Raw genomic sequence first — 18,116 nt, 5'->3', positions numbered from 1 at the left:
CTCTCGGACCTTTACTGATTCTTGCTGCAGATTCCCAAATCTCTATTGGAATTCTTGCTCTTCCGCCTTTTGATTCTCAACTAGTGTACAATAGATGCATATTACTAAAGGTCATCATACGTAATACCCTATATTCTTCTCTTAGTAAATGTAAAAAACTTGTGTCAACAAAGGATGGTGCTTACCCAAAATTTGATATTCCCATCCACTTGTTTTGTCTCTTATTAACACCAGAGCTCTCCGTTTTCTAATCAGTAAGTATCACCCTGTAAAACATAATACTGTCTCAGTTTTCCATATTAATCTTAAAAAATGGCCAAAGTCACTTCTGAATGCATTATTACATGTTTGCCCTTATGAGAAAAATGACTTATTTTTTTCGATAGGTGATGTATTCTACCCCACTTGGACTCATTTTCATTCCAAAATATTGGCCTTGAATTCTTTTTCCTTTCTCAATTTTGACTCTATAAAAACACAGCCAAAATGAGGGATATATTATGGATATATGGCTCACTCCAATATATAATCTTATCCCAAAGTCACCATACCACAGAGTCATAGTCTTACTTACTTGAAAAAACCACATATGGTGTAGATCTGCTTCAAAACATCTTGCTCAGCTAAGGAGGCTGCCACAATCAGGACTCCAACCTCATATGCGCGCGGTAGAAATGAAACGGAACGCGCATCACGTGACGCGACGCTATGACGTCACCGCGCCAGCCTGGACGTCTGCGCAGTGACGTCATCGCGCCGGCGCCGCTGCGATGCCTCGCATCTACAGTCCCTGGTGTTAGTGGGACTTGTAGGAAGACAAATGCATGGAATATCATGTCGGTCAAAGCCCAACACATGGGGGGCTTTGTAAAGCCCCTGATTGAAATGGACCCATATGTGTGTGTGACTTGTAGGTGGAACCAGGCATGGAATTTCATGCCGGTCAAAACCCACACGGGGTTTATAAAGCCCCTGATTGAAAACGGGCCCAGGTGTACAACAAAAGTGCACAACAAAAAAGGTTTGGGGGGGGGGGGTTAAAAAACCTTTGATTCTCCAATTCAACGAAGGTACAAAATAGGAAACTATATTTAATATTAAATGTAAACCTCCATGTAATCTACACTGCACAGAATTTTAATGTGTAGAGCCATGTGGTCTGCATATACAAAAACAGGTCCAAGGTGGATGCACTCACTCACTAGGTGATAAACTATAAGGAGGATTGCAATTAGATAATTTAGAATTGTCTCATTTCGCCCACTAGCTCGCTGGATGAGGAAATATGTAGGAGGTTACACTCTGATATTTAGGCATTGTGCCATTCCACTCCCTCATTTAGCCCCCTAATGTGGCTTTCTGACAAAAAAATAAGTTTCTGTTCCAAATGCAGTAATTTCCTATTAATCACCAACTGTGATTTCCCCTTGATTTGTTTCAAAATACACCATTGAAAGTCATTGCATGTATGTTTCATTTCTAAAAAATGTTTAACCATCGGTGCTTGCTCCACCTTATTCTTGATGCAGCTCCTGTGTTCAATCATTCTTGTTCTGCATTTCCTATTTGTTTTGCCAATGTACATGTGTTTACAAGGACATTTAATCAAATAAATCACATTGCTGGTGTTACAATTTGTGTGTTCACTAAGATTCCACAGTCTTTCCATCCCCAGATCTACATCAGTTGTCATTTTTGTTTGGGTACACATAGTACAATTTCCACTTGGATAGTGACCTGTCACAGCCGGTAACCCCCATAGATTAGTCTGTTGTAAGGGTTTCTTCTTGGCACTCACATCGTTTCTCATGACTAAATTTCGTACAGTAGTGCTTTTCTTAAACACCACAATGGGTCTACCTGCTTCTTTTGTCATGATTTTATTCCAATTTTTGGTAATAATACCCTTAATCTTGTATGACAAGTTACTGAATGTATTTACAAATACTAGGGGCGTTTCTTTGGTACTTCTCTCTCTTTGTATTTGTTGATCGAGTAGGGATTCCCTATTGTTATTGAAAGCCCTCTTCGCTGCTTTCTTAACCATAGGGGCAGGATACCCACGGTATACCAGTTTGTCAATTAAGTTGTTAGCTCCGTTCTCATACGACTCATTTGTACTACTGTTCTTTTTAGTCGTAAAAATTGCCCAAAAGGGAGATTATTCTTTGCATGTTGGGCATGATGGCTTTTAAAATGTAACAAAGCATTTTTATCTGTGGCCTTTGTATAAGGGCGTACCAATAATAGAACATTATGATGATATACACAAATGTCCAGATAATTGATTTCCTTATTGCTACTATTACAAGTACATTTTAGGTATCGATTTTGTTGATTAAGCCATTGTATGAAGTGAACAGACTCTTCTTCATTCCCTTTCCATATGACAAATACATTGTCTATGTAAAGGAGCCAACACAGAATGTTATTCTGAAAAGGATTACGATCATTGTAGACAACGGTTTCCTCAAACATATTAACATACAAATTGGCTACATTAGGAGCCATCGCTGACCCCATTTGCTGTTCCCTCAATCTGCTTATAGAATTGCCCCATAAATTGAAAAAAGTTTTCTGTTAGAGCCATCTCTGTACACCATTTGATGAAAGAGTTTGGCACTGGATTCTCATCATCCCTTCTCAAAAGAGTCTCCTCAACCACCTCCAGGGTTGCCAGTTGTGGTATATTCGTATATAATGCTTGGATATCCAAGCATAGCAATAAATTCACACTAGGATCAAATGCATTCCCCTCTATTCTGTTGATGGCCGTTTCAATCAGGGGCTTTACAAAGCCCCCCCCATGTTTTGGGGTTTGACCGACATGATATTCCATGCCTTTGTCCTCCTACAAGTCCCACTAACACCAGGGACTGTAGATGCGAGGCATCGCAGCGGCGCCGGCGCGATGACATCACCGCGCAGACGTCCGCGCTGGCGCGGTGACGTCATAGTGTCGCGTCACGTGATGCGCATTCCGTTTCGTTTCTACCGCGCGCATATGAGGTTGGAGTCCTGATTGTGGCAGCCTCCTTAGCTGAACGAGATGTTTTGAAGCAGATCTATACCATATGTGGTTTTTTCAAGTAAGTAAGACTATGACTCTGTGGTATGGTGACTTTGGGATAAGATTATATATTGGAGTGAGCCATATATCCATAATATATCCCTCATTTTGGCTGTGTTTTTATAGAGTCAAAATTGAGAAAGGAAAAAGAATTCAAGGCCAATATTTTGGAATGAAAATGAGTCCAAGTGGGGTAGAATACATCACCTATCGAAAAAAGTAAGTCATTTTTCTCATAAGGGCAAACATGTAATAATGCATTCAGAAGTGAGTTTGGCCATTTTTTAAGATTAATATGTAAAACTGAGACAGTACTCTGTTTTACAGGGTGATACTTACCGATTAGAAAACGGAGAGCTCTGGTGTTAATAAGAGATAAAACAAGTGGATGGGAATATCCAATTTTGGGTAAGCACCATCCTTTGTTGACACAAGTTTTTTACATTTACTAAGAGAAGAATATAGGGTATTACGTATGATGACCTTTAGTAATATGCATCTATTGTACACTAGTTGAGAATCAAAAGGCGGAAGAGCAAGAATTCCAATAGAGATTTGGAAATCTGCAGCAAGAATCAGTAAAGGTCCGAGAGTCAATATAAGGAAGTGGAGGTATGTAATAATGAGCATACTGTTATAGCCCCTTTAGGGATAAGGGCTTGATTATATGGAAATAGAAACTAATATTGCAAATCCAATACTAATAGGGTGTCCTTTTGACCAACATGGTACTCTCCCCAACTAAAGAAGATTTTAAAGGTTCGACACAAGACACATTCCCCTGAAGAATGTCCTACATTGGTGTTCAAAAAGGACAGAAACCTGTACAAGTCAGGTTTTGATATATTAATAGGGAATAAGCTGAAAGTAGAAAGGCAATGGATCAAAGTGTCAGTTGGGTACACATGTTTGATCCTTTGAAAAAGTATTGTACTACGATTCACTTATGGTGTTTCTACTTGTGTTGTTTTAGTATAACTATCATAAAGCAGCAGGAAATCAGAGTCTTAATATAGTACAATAATACCCAATAAATTCTGGACAAGTTCAGCTCAAAATGAAGTGTGAGCAAAATGGCACTCCAGCAATTTAAAAGGGAGAAAAGACAAGGTTATCCAAAATAAATAGCGCCAACAAGTTATAGGCAGGGCAATCTAGAAAAGGCTACTACAACTAGGATTCAAGTCAATAGGTCTAGGCCAATGTTAATGGTTCAGAGTCTTTGCAGAGGATCACACAGTTCAAAGTAGTTTGCGGTTAAGTCTTTTCCAAGAGTTCAAAACGCAATTGGTCTGAGGAAAAAGTTACTTAAAGGCGAAGAGAAGGACAAGCCTTCGGAGAGGCGAAAGATTTCCCACGCTTTCACCGCAGTCGGATGGAACGAACGACCGAATTTGCACAGTACCTTTAAAGAAGAAGAATGCTGTATCTGAGGCAGTAGTTCGCGGCAGTTCCTGCAGGCTCGCGGTTCCTGAAGCTTGCGTCCTGGTGACAAGAATGACAGCTGGAGGGTCCTGCACTGCCCAGGGAAGAAGCCCGCAGTAGAGCAAAACGGCGAATAAAAGGTGCACTCTTTAAAACCCAAACTGTTTCTCTTCCCACTGGCTAGCCGATCTACTGCAGCGATGCACAGTAAATTCGACCAGGATGAGGACCGGTGTCTGGTGTTTGGCGAGCTGGTTGTTCCAACCAAGTTCAAGGGAAGAAGATTCCTTGCAGATCTCCTCTGTCGTTGAAGTATCAGGCGATTCGGACCTGCAGCAGGGCTTCACCGGGTGTCCAGTAGTTGCAGCAGTCGTCTTCCTTCAGCTTCTCTTTGGTTCTCTCGTTCCAGCGGCGACTCTGCGTTCCAGTCCCAGAGACTGGCTTTTTATGCACCAAATCCCCCATTCACACAGCCTGGCTGTCAATCACACAGCACGGTGGCTGTCCTAGCAGGGCAGCCACCTAGCCAATCAAACAAGAGTGTGACTTGGGTCTCCAAGGAGACCTTGTGCAGGGGGCCTCAAACCCCTCCCTCACATCCTGTCCACCCAGACACTCAGGTGCCTAAGGAGGGCTTCTGTGCAGAAGCCCGCCAAAGGACGGCAAACAAAGGAACCAAACCTGGTTTGGCGCGCAGTGTAAAACACTAGAAAGACCTTGACAAAAAGATATGGCAAAAAAACTGGACCGGAACCAAGTTAAAATAAAAGTGGATTACCGGGTTTGAGTTCGAGGCTACCACCATAGCCTCAAATGGTACGAAAGGCTATTTTCATAGTCTGCGGTAGAATAAAAATGGTAGATACCACTGACACCAGCCAAATCTTAGAGAAAGGGGAACATACAAATGTTCCATGAGAATCAAACAAAAGGGGATAACTATGAACCCCTCCAGTACTCTACTGGAAGATAGGGTGTACTGGGTCTGTAAATTTAAAAAGACTAGTAAAGTCAATGGCAACTTTACATGTTCTGGGAGACAGTAGTTAGTCCCAGAAAATGGAATTTAAAGTGGGAAGTCTGAAAAGACAACCCTGTGTCACTGCACTAAAGGTGCTGGGTGACACACAGTAAAAAGCTGATGCCTATGGGGTGGGTGAGACTCCATAGTCCATGAGCATAAACGTAAAACACATTGAAAATGAAAAGTTCAAAGCCCAAAAATATAGCAAAAAAGCTGGAGGGCTGTTTGGTAGAGGGAATTTAGCACTTGTGTGAGAAATCTCCCTAACAAACGGCACTCAACACGTGAGTGTTTAATTCGTAGCAAAAGATGCATAGATTGGTGCACGTCTGTAGTTTGAGGCATGGCAATGGCTGATTTGTCCCACTCGAGTTGCGAGGAGGAATATTTGAAGGCACATGTCATCGGAATCGCATGGTTGACTAAATCATGCCATACTGTATATGGGTACGCCATTATGTGAATTCTGTTACAGGCAGATAATCCCGTGTGCAATGACTAGAGCTCACGGCTCCAGCAGGTCAGCTGTATGGGGACATGGCCTCACAGACAAGATAAGGGTCAGAGATCATGCAGGAACCAGGCCTTCCAAGCAGCTGCAGAGTCCAGGTGCCAATGAGGTCATCTCTGTGTGCACAACACAGCGGAGCATGCGGCATTGAAGGCAGCCTGCGCCCTGCCACGTCACCCCAGGGTGCAATGAACACGACCCGAATGGCACGTTAGCAAAGGCTGCAAGCGGAAGTGCGATACGTTCAGAGGTCGCAAGCGAAAAGTGCAATCGGTTCATCAGAGGTCGGTGTTAATGAATGAACTCTGCAGGTCACACTAGGGCCCTCTACTCCTTGACTCTTGACGGCCGTGCATCTTCCCACTGCACTGGGACGCTTTATAGTGCAACCAGGATATTTGCTTTACCAGCAACTGGCTTCTGTTTGCACAGCTTAATGGGTTTCCTGCCGTACATATTGTCAGAAGCCTATTGATCTAGTCGGATCCTTTATTTTAAATGTTTGTATAAGGATCCACATGACTGAAATCACATATTTGTGCATTTCTCGGCTCAGGAATGAAAAGCATTGCACAGTGCATGCTTTTGATGGTTAGCACTGGATAGGGTTCATGAATTGCCTAGGCTGGTCCCATGGAGCCTGGAGAGAGGCCAAGGTTAAATGAACATGGAGGCATCCCGCAACGGGACCCAAAGCAGGATTTTCCAAACCATGCAGGCAGCTACACGCACTCGGGGCAGCAATGACGGTGGTCGACTATTCAACAGGCCACAGCATCAGAAGGCCAGTAGAGTGGGGCCAGAGTCACCTGGGACAATGGTAGGACTTCACGTAAACGAATGGAGACATTTTTAACTGAGACTTTTCTTTCGCACGCTCCAACGGACCAGGCCAAATTATTTCATAGCGTATCTTCACTGCATTGTTAATAGCAGATGTTACTATAACAAAACAAAGCTTCTCATTGCAACTATGAATGGAATATTAAAACAAGCAGTATTTCACAAATGATGCCTGTTTAAATGGCCACCATGTTACTGCCCTTTTCTAAAGAATAGTCAGTGCTAAATACGAGGTGCAAATTCACCCAAGCAAAATCTGCTACGTTTCAGATCTTTATATCCTGTACTAAAATTAATCTTGCCAATTCTGAGAATAGAGGTTTGGGAGCTATCCCTCGGAAAATACTATCAGAAACCCTTTCTCTAATGTGGGAAATACATTTCCTAGCTCTCCTGCTATCTGCAGTAAACAAATCAAACTTGGGGATCCAAAAGCAATGGCCTTTCCCTGGCCACATGGGGAGTCGATGTGAGGACGCCCTCAGTTTCTCACACTACCTTGCTGATAACGGGGAAAAAGAACAAGTGGCTGGCTTTGGGAATGCCTGGGTGTGCGATACCCCGAAACCATCTGCTGGTTACAAAATAGGGCCCCGAAGAGTTGATGGCAGTTCACCAAGCCATCCTCACTGCAGTACACCGCCAACTCCAAGAACTGGTCATAATCACTGTCTCAGATTATGTCAGGATTGGGTTTGTGACGTACCTGATTAACTGGAAGAATTGAGGCATACTTTGTGCCAACAACAAGCCATTAAAGCATGCTACATGTATCCAGACAATTGAAGACCTGGTGACCTCCAATGAGATCACCATCTATTGGAAGAAAATAAGGGGTCATTCCAAAATAGAGGGGCAAGGTAAGACTGGAAATGACGTGGCTGACCAGCTGGCTAAAACCGGAGCTCTGCAGGAGTTTTTCATAGAAACAGGATCCCTGCTGGGGGAAATCCCAGTTGCAGCTGTCACCAGATTAGAAACCTGCACGAATAGTGAACTCTCGACTGCCCAGTGGAGTAAAGATACCCCAGATGCAGATTTGATCACTGCAAAGAAAGAGGACCAAATCATTGAAAAATTCTGTTGACACATTGAAGAACCTGTGAGTTTTCCTCCAACAGAGTCGGACTGTACCAGGAAAGAGGATTTGCAGGTGTTGATGAAGTTTTCCAAGATGTTCCAGATCCAAGGCGGTTTGTTGGTAAGCAGAGCCCTATCTGGCTGTGACCAGTGGTTGATAAGTACCTCATGCCGAAGCCTAATGTTGAACCACGCCCATGAAGAGGCCACTGCCAGTCATAGGGGGTTTCACACGACACCGAAATCTTGTGCAAGGTTGCCGACTGGCCACACACGGGCCAGGCCCTCGACATTTACCGAAAGGGGTGTCTTGTATGTGCACAATTTCAACCCAGTTCACTCATGCAAAGAGCTCCCCTACAAAAAAGGGGAATGACACTGCCTTGATCGGATTTGCAAGTCGATTTCATAGGGCCAGTGGTTCACTCCTGAGAGGAAACAAGTACATGTTGACTGACATGCTTGTCAAAAAGTGGGTACAGTGTCTTCCAGCTGTGCATTGTAAGGCATAGACTGCTGCTGCACTAAATATCAATCACATCTTCACTCGTTTCAGCCTCCTGCAAAGGATTGAGGAAGACATTTTACCAGTGAGGTGATGGCAAAGATGTGGGAGATTCTAGGGGTGAGAGAAAACTCCACAATGTCTACCGCCCAGTCTCAAGCCGGGGGGGGAGGTAGGGTGGAAGAAGAAAGATACAACAAGACAATTGTGATTATCTTAAAGAAATTCATGGAAGACTCTGGAACCAGTTGGGGCATCCGATTACCTATTGTCCTGATGGCTATTAGGTCTACATCATCTTCTGCAACAAAGATGTCTCCATTCGAGCTTACGACCGGCCGAAAAATTGTGTTACCTCAGCTTCTGCTCTATAGAACTCTGGAGCAGACACTGATAAATGCGTCCACCGTTCACGAGTATATTTAAAATGTAAGGAAGTACCACCAGCATGCTTTTGCTGATGCTCAGCGCAATTTAGAAAAGTTGGCTGAAGGAATGAAGACCTATTATAATTTAAAGACCACCAAGAAGGTGTATGAGGTAGGGGACAAGGTTTACCTTTATAATTTTCAAAGGAACCAGACCAAAGAGCGGAAATATCTTCAGTCTTGGCACGGTGCCTTTGACATTGTAGACGCTGCGTACAAGATCCGCATCCCAAAGGGAGAACAGACAGAAGAAAAATGGGTCCACATCAATCAGAGGAAAAGCTGTGATCCCTGAAAAGCTTTAGGAATGATTGAGGAGCCCAATGAAAGTCGAGCAGAGAAACCATCCGAAGAGTGAAAAGAAAGGGTGAAAACCTCGGATGGAGATTTACAACAGGTGAGTAGTTTAAATATTTTTGGAAATGTTAATGAAAAAGTATGTAATGTTTTTTTTCTCGAATGGATGTTTTGAAAGGTTATAATTATTTTTATATAATGTTTTTTCTCTCAAATGCAATGACCATCTTCCGGGGAAATATGCTGTGTAAAAAAGTACTGAACCTTTCTTTTCTTTCTATTGCTAGATACCCAACTTCCTTAATTTCCAGCCACGGAGCAGGAGGAGAGTCCGAGGAGGACCCCAGGAACCCCCGGAAGAAGGAAGGAAGGGGGCGGGGGTCAGTCCTACACCCCCCCAAACCAAAGGTGGAAGTGAAGGCCGGAGTGCCCACTCCCTAAGGAAGGCAATTGAGCTGGGCAGGCTCCAACAGAAAGAAAAAAATATAAGAAAGAAAGGACCACAGATGAAAACCCCACTCTGCCCTGCTCTTCCCCACAAAAGAATCACGGTAGGACCAGGTGGGAGGAGGGGTATGTGGGGTTTAATCAAACCCCTAAACAAGCAGAACTGAAGGGCCCACTGGAAATAGGAACTGCCAGCATTCAAAGACCTTTACACTGAAAATGGGTCTATTAAGGCAGACTATGTGGGTCTCTTTCTGAAGTTGAAATCCAGATAAAGCTAAAAACAAAAAAATGTAATCAGAGTGCAGATTGGAAAAGCACATCACATTGCTGGCTAAGAGATACATGCAGCATTTTCACTGAAACTGCCACCCATCAAAAGGTGGTGTACTATAACAACTCAGACCCACTTTTCAGCATAAAAACGAATAACAATTAAAAATATATTTTATTAATTACTGAAATAAACCGCCCTGTACTTTCAGCTGTTCTATTGAAACCCCAATGCGGTGTGAAAAGTAAGAAAAAAATCCACTGATGCAAAAGTAAAGTGACCATACAAAAGCTGTAAATACCCGTAGATAGGTGCAACACCCTCCAATCATTAGTCATAAGAATTAATGTGCAAGAGCGCGACATAATCCCTTCCAACAAACAACCTACTTAGAGGATATAAGTTCTAGACAGAAAAGGAGTGTATAGGAATTCATTTATTTTATTCATTGAACAAACAGTCATAAAAATATTTACAAAATATCGCATAAAACACATTGATATCACATCTATAAAAGAGTTATCATAAACAAGTCAATGATTCAAGAACATATCACACCAACAAGAAAACTCACATCTCACATATCATTTCCACATACTCTTTCATCCCCATTCATACAAAACACCACTCATACTTGTGCAAAGGTCGCAGTTTTGATGACTTTGTTCTGTATACAGAACACCCATACAATTAGGTTTGTGCCTAATTTACTCAAAAAGGGCCTAATTGGCAATGTTTTTTGAAAGCTAAAGACAGGGTAAATGTTACAAAAGAGGTTGCTCTTGTACATATGTCGATTTACCACATTTTTTCTGTTGGAAAACCCAAGTTAGAACCAACCCTCGGAGGGATGGGTTCTATGGTGATGTCGACTCGAGTTTCAGGCAACCAGAACAGCCTAAACAATTCCGTCTGGTGCACCTCTTGAGGACATATGCAATACAAAACATATAGTTCTTTTATATAAGAAATCAGGTTGGTGTGAGTTAGACATTTATCCAATGTTCAGTGTCTGGTTTCTTCCATTATTCAAAATATTGTATTTCTGCGAAAGATATTCCCAGGAGGGCCACTTGTACCGGCAAGGGAAAGAACAGGGGGGGGGGGGAGAAGGGGCGAGAAAGAAAACGATGTTTACAATCCTTCTCTACCATATCCTCCAACCTATTCAAAACATATATGCTGGCTCCTAAAAACGGTTCCATGTGATATTTTAACCACAAAAATATTGCGATGCAAAAATATCGCCATATTTTTGCGGCGAAAATAACACATGGACCCTGCGGGGGACACCCCCGCAACTCCCGCATCATTTTTCTATGTGCGGGGGACACCCACACACCTAATATTTTCACCACCAAAAATATCGCCAATGGCCGTTCCCGACGACCGTATGTACGCCGATATTTTTGCTGGCGAAAATATTACCTGATACCCTAAAAACATCACACGCTATTCTGTCATATCCATGTCCCCAAAGAGAATTACTCGAGACATAGTGCAATCAGGGTTAATTCGCCCAATTTATAAGTAGGGAGGCAATATGCTCACCCTAACATTCCTAAAAGGGTAATGTGATTGAGTACTGTTGGTCATACCACACCGCCATCTCAAGATGGAAGAATCAGCAACACACATATAATTGAAGAATTATAGGATCTCAGTTTGAGAAGAAAGTTGTAAAGAAATTTAAAGTTTAAAAATTAAGAAGCAGAAAATGAGGCATATGCAGTACTGTACACTCATGTCCAACCCTAAATGGGTCACAAATCAATGTGCATAATTACAGACTTAGTGATGTCACACTGGACTACCCTTCACCACAGAAAGTTTGATCGCATGCTCAGTTGGTTTAATTCTCTCACCTACGTTGTACTGTACTGACTTCCACTACAAAGTCCTCATATGGTTCCAACGGGGCCACAACAGACAGAGGATTCCTTCTTGACGCTGGTACTGTTTTTCTCTGTAAGCATTGACATTATAATATATATATATTACATGGCCACGGTAGTGGCCATGTAGTTATGGTTAAGTTGCTGTTTCCTGTCACGATGCCCGCTCCCGGGGAGCCGGTTCAAGCCCTGCGTCCCCGAAAGCGGACATCCAGTCCCCAAGGAAGGACCCAGCAACCCCATATAGGGGCCCTTTGGAGAGTGTCCTGGCGCCTATGGCGCCAGGCTCATTATGGGAGTGCTTGGGTGCACTTACCCGATGCAGACCATGCTGCAGGATCCTGGCCTCCTTGAGGCCTGAAAGGAACTACTTTACCTGTGGGACTAATTTACCATCTGGGCGTGGTCGGGGAAGGATACATACCCGATTGGAGGAAGGATAAATACCTGGAACTTCTTCCAAGGCTATTTAAACCCCACCCGAACAGCCACACGTGCTTCGCGTTGTTCTGCACCTAGCAGCTGGACGCTCACTGTGTCTGCTCCTGCATCCTGACTTCTGCCACGCCTGCCAGCATCCTGGATCACCTGCAAAGGAAGTGAAGAAGAGAATAGAAGAAGGAAAAGTCCTTACCTGCTAAATCCGCATCCCGGAGACATCTCGCCGACAATCCTGTAAAGGAAGACTTATTTAAAAGCTCATCGCGTCGATCGCTGCAGCGCCGCATTCCACTCACCTTTACAGGGCGCCTCCATGTTCAGCAGCGATCATCCGGATTCGCAGTCACGCCCCAGCGCCTAGGGAGAAAAAGACAAGAACAAAAGGTGAGAGAGAGAAGGGAATAGGGAAAGCTAAATCTGCATGTTAAAACTTACCGGTTGATTAATTCCCTCATCATTTCGGGTCTGCGCCGCATCCTGGCATTTCCGGACCCCGGCCCCTAAGGGGAAAAGAGACATCAGCGTTAATGAGCGAATGAAAAGACATTACCAAAAATCGCTCATTAAAGACTTACCTGATTTCTACAAGGATTTCACCTCTCATCTCATCTCGGGTCGGTGCCTGTTCCCCGGCATTCCGTACCCCGGCCCCTATGGGGAAAAAGACACTAGCATTAGTACATTAATGCATGGACACAAGGGGAACCTCTTATCAAAAAACTTACCTGGAAGCCAAGCAAGTTTGGTTCTCACCAATCCGAAAATCCAGTGAAGTAACTGGATACCAACGCGCCCCTGCATCAGAAGCAGGATGGAGAGCTCGTCCTTCCAGACCCTAAGGTGAGACGCTACGAGGAATCACAGAAGGGTTTCCAGGAGGGTGAGAGGGGAAAGTGGGAGGCCGATTGCATTACCCCGCAGACAGTTAAATCCCCTATTTTCGCCTACAGAAGGATACTTATGCGAGCCAGACAAGCCAGATTTGGGGGCCCGGTCCAGTCCGTCATCCGAACCCTGCGCATCACCTTATAAGAGGTCACAGCAGCGCGAACCAGGCCAGCGCCTCCGTGGGAGTCAGGTGAGCGCTACATTTCCATAGGAAGAGCACTTTTTGGGTGGCTTATAACTTCGCTCTCCCTGGACGGATCCTCACCAAACTTTGGTCCCGAAAGCTCGCTTTTGCAGATTTGGTGAAAATCCGTCCAGTAGTTTTTTTTAAAATGACCAAAAAGTAGGTAAAAAAAAATTAGTGGTATCTGTGTTCGGTTCGCGGACACACTTCCCTGTTCGCTCTGCGGACAGTGTCCTGATTGGCCAATCGTCTTGCGTGATGTTCGCGGGCATGCAACGTGTTCGCTGATTGGACGGCGTGGAGCGCGTCATATTTTTCGGTAGCGCCTGCCATCTTGGATTCGCGGACGTCCGCGGACAGCGCGGTGAAACTTTGCTCAAAATGTGTATTTTGTAGAGTGTGTAGGAGTGTTTGGGGAGGGTGGGAGTGTATGAGATAGGATGAAAGTTGTGTTTTTTATGTGTTAGACGTTCTTTTTGTGTTCGATTTGTTTGCAGACATCACGGGTGTTCTGAAATGTTCTAAATAAACTGACTGGGGGTGTTCTAAGGACTCAATATGTGTCCGTTTTGTTCGCAAGCAAAGTGAAACTGTTCTAAGAACACTCGCGGTGTCTGGGGAGTGTTCGTAGGGGGTGTCCTGAGGACGCTGTCCGTATTGTTCTCCGTCAAGTTGAATGTGTTCTAAGAACACCCGCGGTGTCCTGAAATGTTTGCAAATAAACAAAATGGGGGTGTTCTGAAGACGCTTCTAAGAACACTCGCGGTGTCCGGGGAGTGTTCGTAGGGGGGGTCCTGAGGACGCTGTCCGTATTGTTCTCTGTCAAGTTCAATGTGTCCTAAGAACACTTGCGTTGTCCTGAAATGTTCGCAAATAAACAAGATGGTGGTGTTCTGAAGACGCTTCTAAGAACACTCGCGGTGTCCTGAAATGTTCGCAAATAAACAAAATGGGGGTGTTCTGAAGACGTTTTTGAGAACACTCCCGGTGTCCTGGAATGTTCGTAGGGGGTGTCCTGAAAACGGTGTCCGTATTGTTCGCTGGCAAGTTCAAAGTGTTCTAAGAACACTCACATTGTTCGCGGACATTAAAAGTTTTCCATAGATCATAGTTGAAATGTTTGACTCTATGGATGTGATATGCTGCGGTGGTTGTTGCCAGGGCATAGAGTCTTGGGTGCATGGCCATTTGGCCATGCACCCAAGACTCTATGCCCTGGCAACAACCACCGCAGCATATCACATCCATATTTGCTTATAACTTTGGGTGAAAAACAAATGTATAAGGAACAAAGGTATTAGATACTATGGATGTGATATTCTGCTATGGTTGTCCTTATTATTGTATACTTACTGTTTGGTCTAGTAATGGGGGTCCATGTTTTTCTTCTTCATTTCTGTGATAAAAGAAAATAGCATGTTAGTATTAGTATTTCGTAATGACTTATTACATTGTATAAGCAATATACTTTTATTTTTTTTTCGACCCTCATATTTAGTAGAGTACAAATCAGAGTACTGTGCAATTTGCTCAGTTTCTGTATTTGTTGCTAAAATCATTGGGTCTGTGGGAGAAAAAAAAATCCATGTTGGATTAAAAAAAAAACCTTTTTCTGTTATGCTACAGTTTATTTGTTTGTTTGTTTTCAGTGTTCACTTGTTGTTTCGGGGTAATGCTTTATACTTTGCTTTGTTGTATTTTTTTTGGAGCAGTAACAGATTCTTCATTTGTTTTGAAATTATAAAATTTTGGAGCAGTTAGATACCAATTGGCGTATTCTAACTGTCTATTTTTTTAATATATTTTAGTGGTTTTGATTTATCTATTTGGATATTGTTAAATTTTGGGACAGTTAGATACCAATTGGCGTCTAATTTAGTGGTATTCATTTATCTGATTAGTTGTTGTAGGATCTTTGAGCAGTTAGATAGCTTTTGGAGTATTCTAACAGTTTATATTTTTTTAACACAAATTTACTTAAAGGTTTAAATACAGTTTATTTATCAAATTTTGGCTTTAAGAACATCAAATAAGGGTTTGTAAGATTTGCTGGTAATCTCTGCTTTAGAGTAATGGTACTATCATTACATTCAAACCATCCACATTTCTTTTTTATATATGCCGTGTAGTGCCCTGAATTGGTTGTGGCTCCTGCGTGGTAGATTATACCCATCGTTGTGAAGGTTTTCTTACCAAGTGATATTTGACTATGTGTGAATTCAGTCAGCTTGCAGTTGTTTTTGGTACCATCTGCATTGTAACGTAGAAGCATTAGTATTACGTATTTACTATGTGTTTGTATTACTAACGTGGAGCGATTATCTGAATTGCAGGTAGAGCATAATCTAAAATGGTTTGCATTTTGTACAAGTTGCTGAAATGGAATGGATTCACAATTTGGTATTGATATATATATGAAGCGTTCATTGGGAATTTCTTCTTGTGTCACATTGTTGCACAGAGTGCATATATGTTTCCACATGTATGAAATCTAGAAGATTTCATTTATAGGTATGTTTTTGTTTTCCAGTACTAATAGTAAGTACATTAGAAATTCTTGTGGATCTTCCTGTGAGTTTATAGTGAATTTCACCATTCCAGCACAGTAGTCCAATTGTCGTCTTATTCCAAAAACACTATGTGTTGTCAGGATTGTTTGCTGCATTTCTGTGAAGTACTAACATTTGCAAACACAAAGGGTCTGTACTGTGTAAGTAAATGTTGTCAACAATTGGTGGTAATTGAAATAGAATATTCATTGCTACATTTGCATAGCAACTTACACCAACTATATTTTAGAATTTAAATGGTCCAGGTAGTTCTGTATCTAACTGCTTTTTTTGGAGTTTGTCTTCCTTCTTTAAAGAAGTACCTGTTTACTTTCTCTAATTGATTCTTTTTTGTTTGTGGTACTTGATGAAGTATTAGTTTCTTTTACTCTCTTTGGAGGATTTGCAGTGACATCCTGTTGCATTTCTGTTTGATTTAGTTTTCTTTTACAACGTTTTAGTTTTTGTGGAACAGAATATGTGTTTAGATGGGGAGTGTATAGTGAGCAAAGTCTACTATATTCTAAAATGCAAGGACTATCAGCTTTTACTTTACTTGCATCAAAGCTGATTAGAAATAGACTGTCAAGTGTACGTAAGCGTGATAGTGCTACGTAGCTCATGCCTTCTTTAAAGACTGTGTTACCAATATCTATCATTGCTTTGTCTGGGGTAAGACCTTGTGATTTATGAATCGTGACTGGGTATGCAAGAGTTAGAGAAAATTGTTCTCTGCGTACATACATATCTTTGAAGAGAAGGAATCTAGCTGTTGAGTGTCCTATCCGTTTTACTTCTGAAAGTTTGTCAAAGAGTATATTGACAAACTGAATTTTGTTGTCACGTGGGTATGTTTGAAAACCAACAACTGTACCCAGTGCTCCATTAACTAGTCCTTGGTCCACGTCAAGGTTACGTTTAAGCATTACTCTGCAATTTAAGGATAATTTTAACATCTTTTCTAAGCCTGCTGTGTTTGAGATTGAGATTGATTTTTTTAAATTATTTAGTCTTGTTGTGGCTTGGTCACACATGGGTAGTGTCATACCATGTACATCTAGTTTGCCTGTGGCGCTAATTTCCATTATTGGTTGCATTTCTTAACATTCTTTCATTGAATTTGAGACAGCTTGCAAGAGTTGGCATTAAGGCCATACAATTGACATTTTTGTGGGCTAATTGTTCCATAACATCTGTAGCACATGCATTATCGCCATAAAGTGCATTAATGTGCCGGGTTTTCAATGTTGCTTCTGCTTCTTTAGAAGGTATACCAACTCTCAAACTTTTTAAAATGTTGGCATAAGTTAGATCTGCAGATTGGCGCATGTTTTCTGTTAATTCTCTGAATTGGAAATGTTGCCAAAGGTTGACATTTCCAATGCTGCCAACAGTTTTACGGCAGAGTTTGTGCCCTAATGTTTTAAAAATAGGTTCACCTTTTACTGGTGTTAATTGAAGCAGATCTCCAAAAACAATAATGTGTTTTCCTGCAAAGAGCTCTTCATAGTCTGTTTTGAGTACTTCTTGTAATCTGAGGTGAATCAAAGCTATCATCAGGTTGGAGACCATGCTCACTTCATCTATTAGTAGCATTTTCATTTGTTTCAATACTCTGCGTAATTCCATTGCAGCTTCTGCAGAAAGTTTGTAATAGTCTAATTTGTTCTGGTGTTCTACTGGTAATAGTAGTAATCGGTGTAATGTAACACCACCTATGTTGTAGGCAGCTAAACCTGTGGCGGCAGTGACAACAGCTGACAGTTTGTTGTTTGTCAATTGTTGAAGGAACTTACTAATGATTTTGATTAGGAATGTTTTGCCAGAACCAGCTTCACCACTGACGTACAGTAGTATAGGTTTATAATTATGGCAGGAACATTCTTTATTTTCATATTTTACACCATGTGCAATTTGTTTTGTTACTTCCTGAAAAATGCTACTTTGCTCATTGTTTAGTTTTGATTGTAGTATAGTTAAGTCTTCCTTATCTTCATACTGACACATGGTGTTTTCTACTTCTATCATAGCTAATTCTGCCTCATTTGTTATTAGTGGTTCTCCCAGTGGTTCTTGGCTTCCTGTTACAGAAGGTTGACTACTGTCAGGAGTATCCTTATCTAGTTGGGCTTGGAGTTCTTCTTCATGTTGCTGTTCATTGTGCAACATTGTTTTGTACTGTGTAAAGTTTACATCAGTTATAGTGCTTTCATTTGCTTTGAAAGCATCCTCATATGAGTCATAGATATCTAGTA

General features: G+C 42.1%; 1 protein-coding gene across 6 annotated transcripts in view; it reads right to left on the bottom strand.

Annotated features, from left to right (window-relative positions):
- Positions 1 to 18,116, bottom strand: part of ALDH3B1 (aldehyde dehydrogenase 3 family member B1) — a 710,542-nt gene that overhangs the window by 201,611 nt on the left and 490,815 nt on the right. Inside the window, exon 1 of one of the 6 annotated variants that reach the window (XM_069628926.1) lies at positions 186 to 220. The exons of the other annotated variants lie outside the window; for them this stretch is intronic. Within the exon in view, the coding sequence (XP_069485027.1) occupies positions 186 to 205 (20 nt within the window). The 5' untranslated portion in view covers positions 206 to 220. Of the gene's footprint in view, positions 1 to 185; positions 221 to 18,116 lie in introns of those variants that run through there. 6 annotated transcript variants of the gene reach the window in all.

Source organism: Ambystoma mexicanum, chromosome 12, assembly GCF_040938575.1.
Source record: "Ambystoma mexicanum isolate Mex_15411 chromosome 12, UKY_AmexF1_1, whole genome shotgun sequence".
NCBI classification, from domain to species: domain Eukaryota; kingdom Metazoa; phylum Chordata; class Amphibia; order Caudata; family Ambystomatidae; genus Ambystoma; species Ambystoma mexicanum.
The sequence above is the reverse complement of the archived record's forward strand: the minus strand, read 5'-3'. Positions and strand labels throughout refer to the sequence as shown.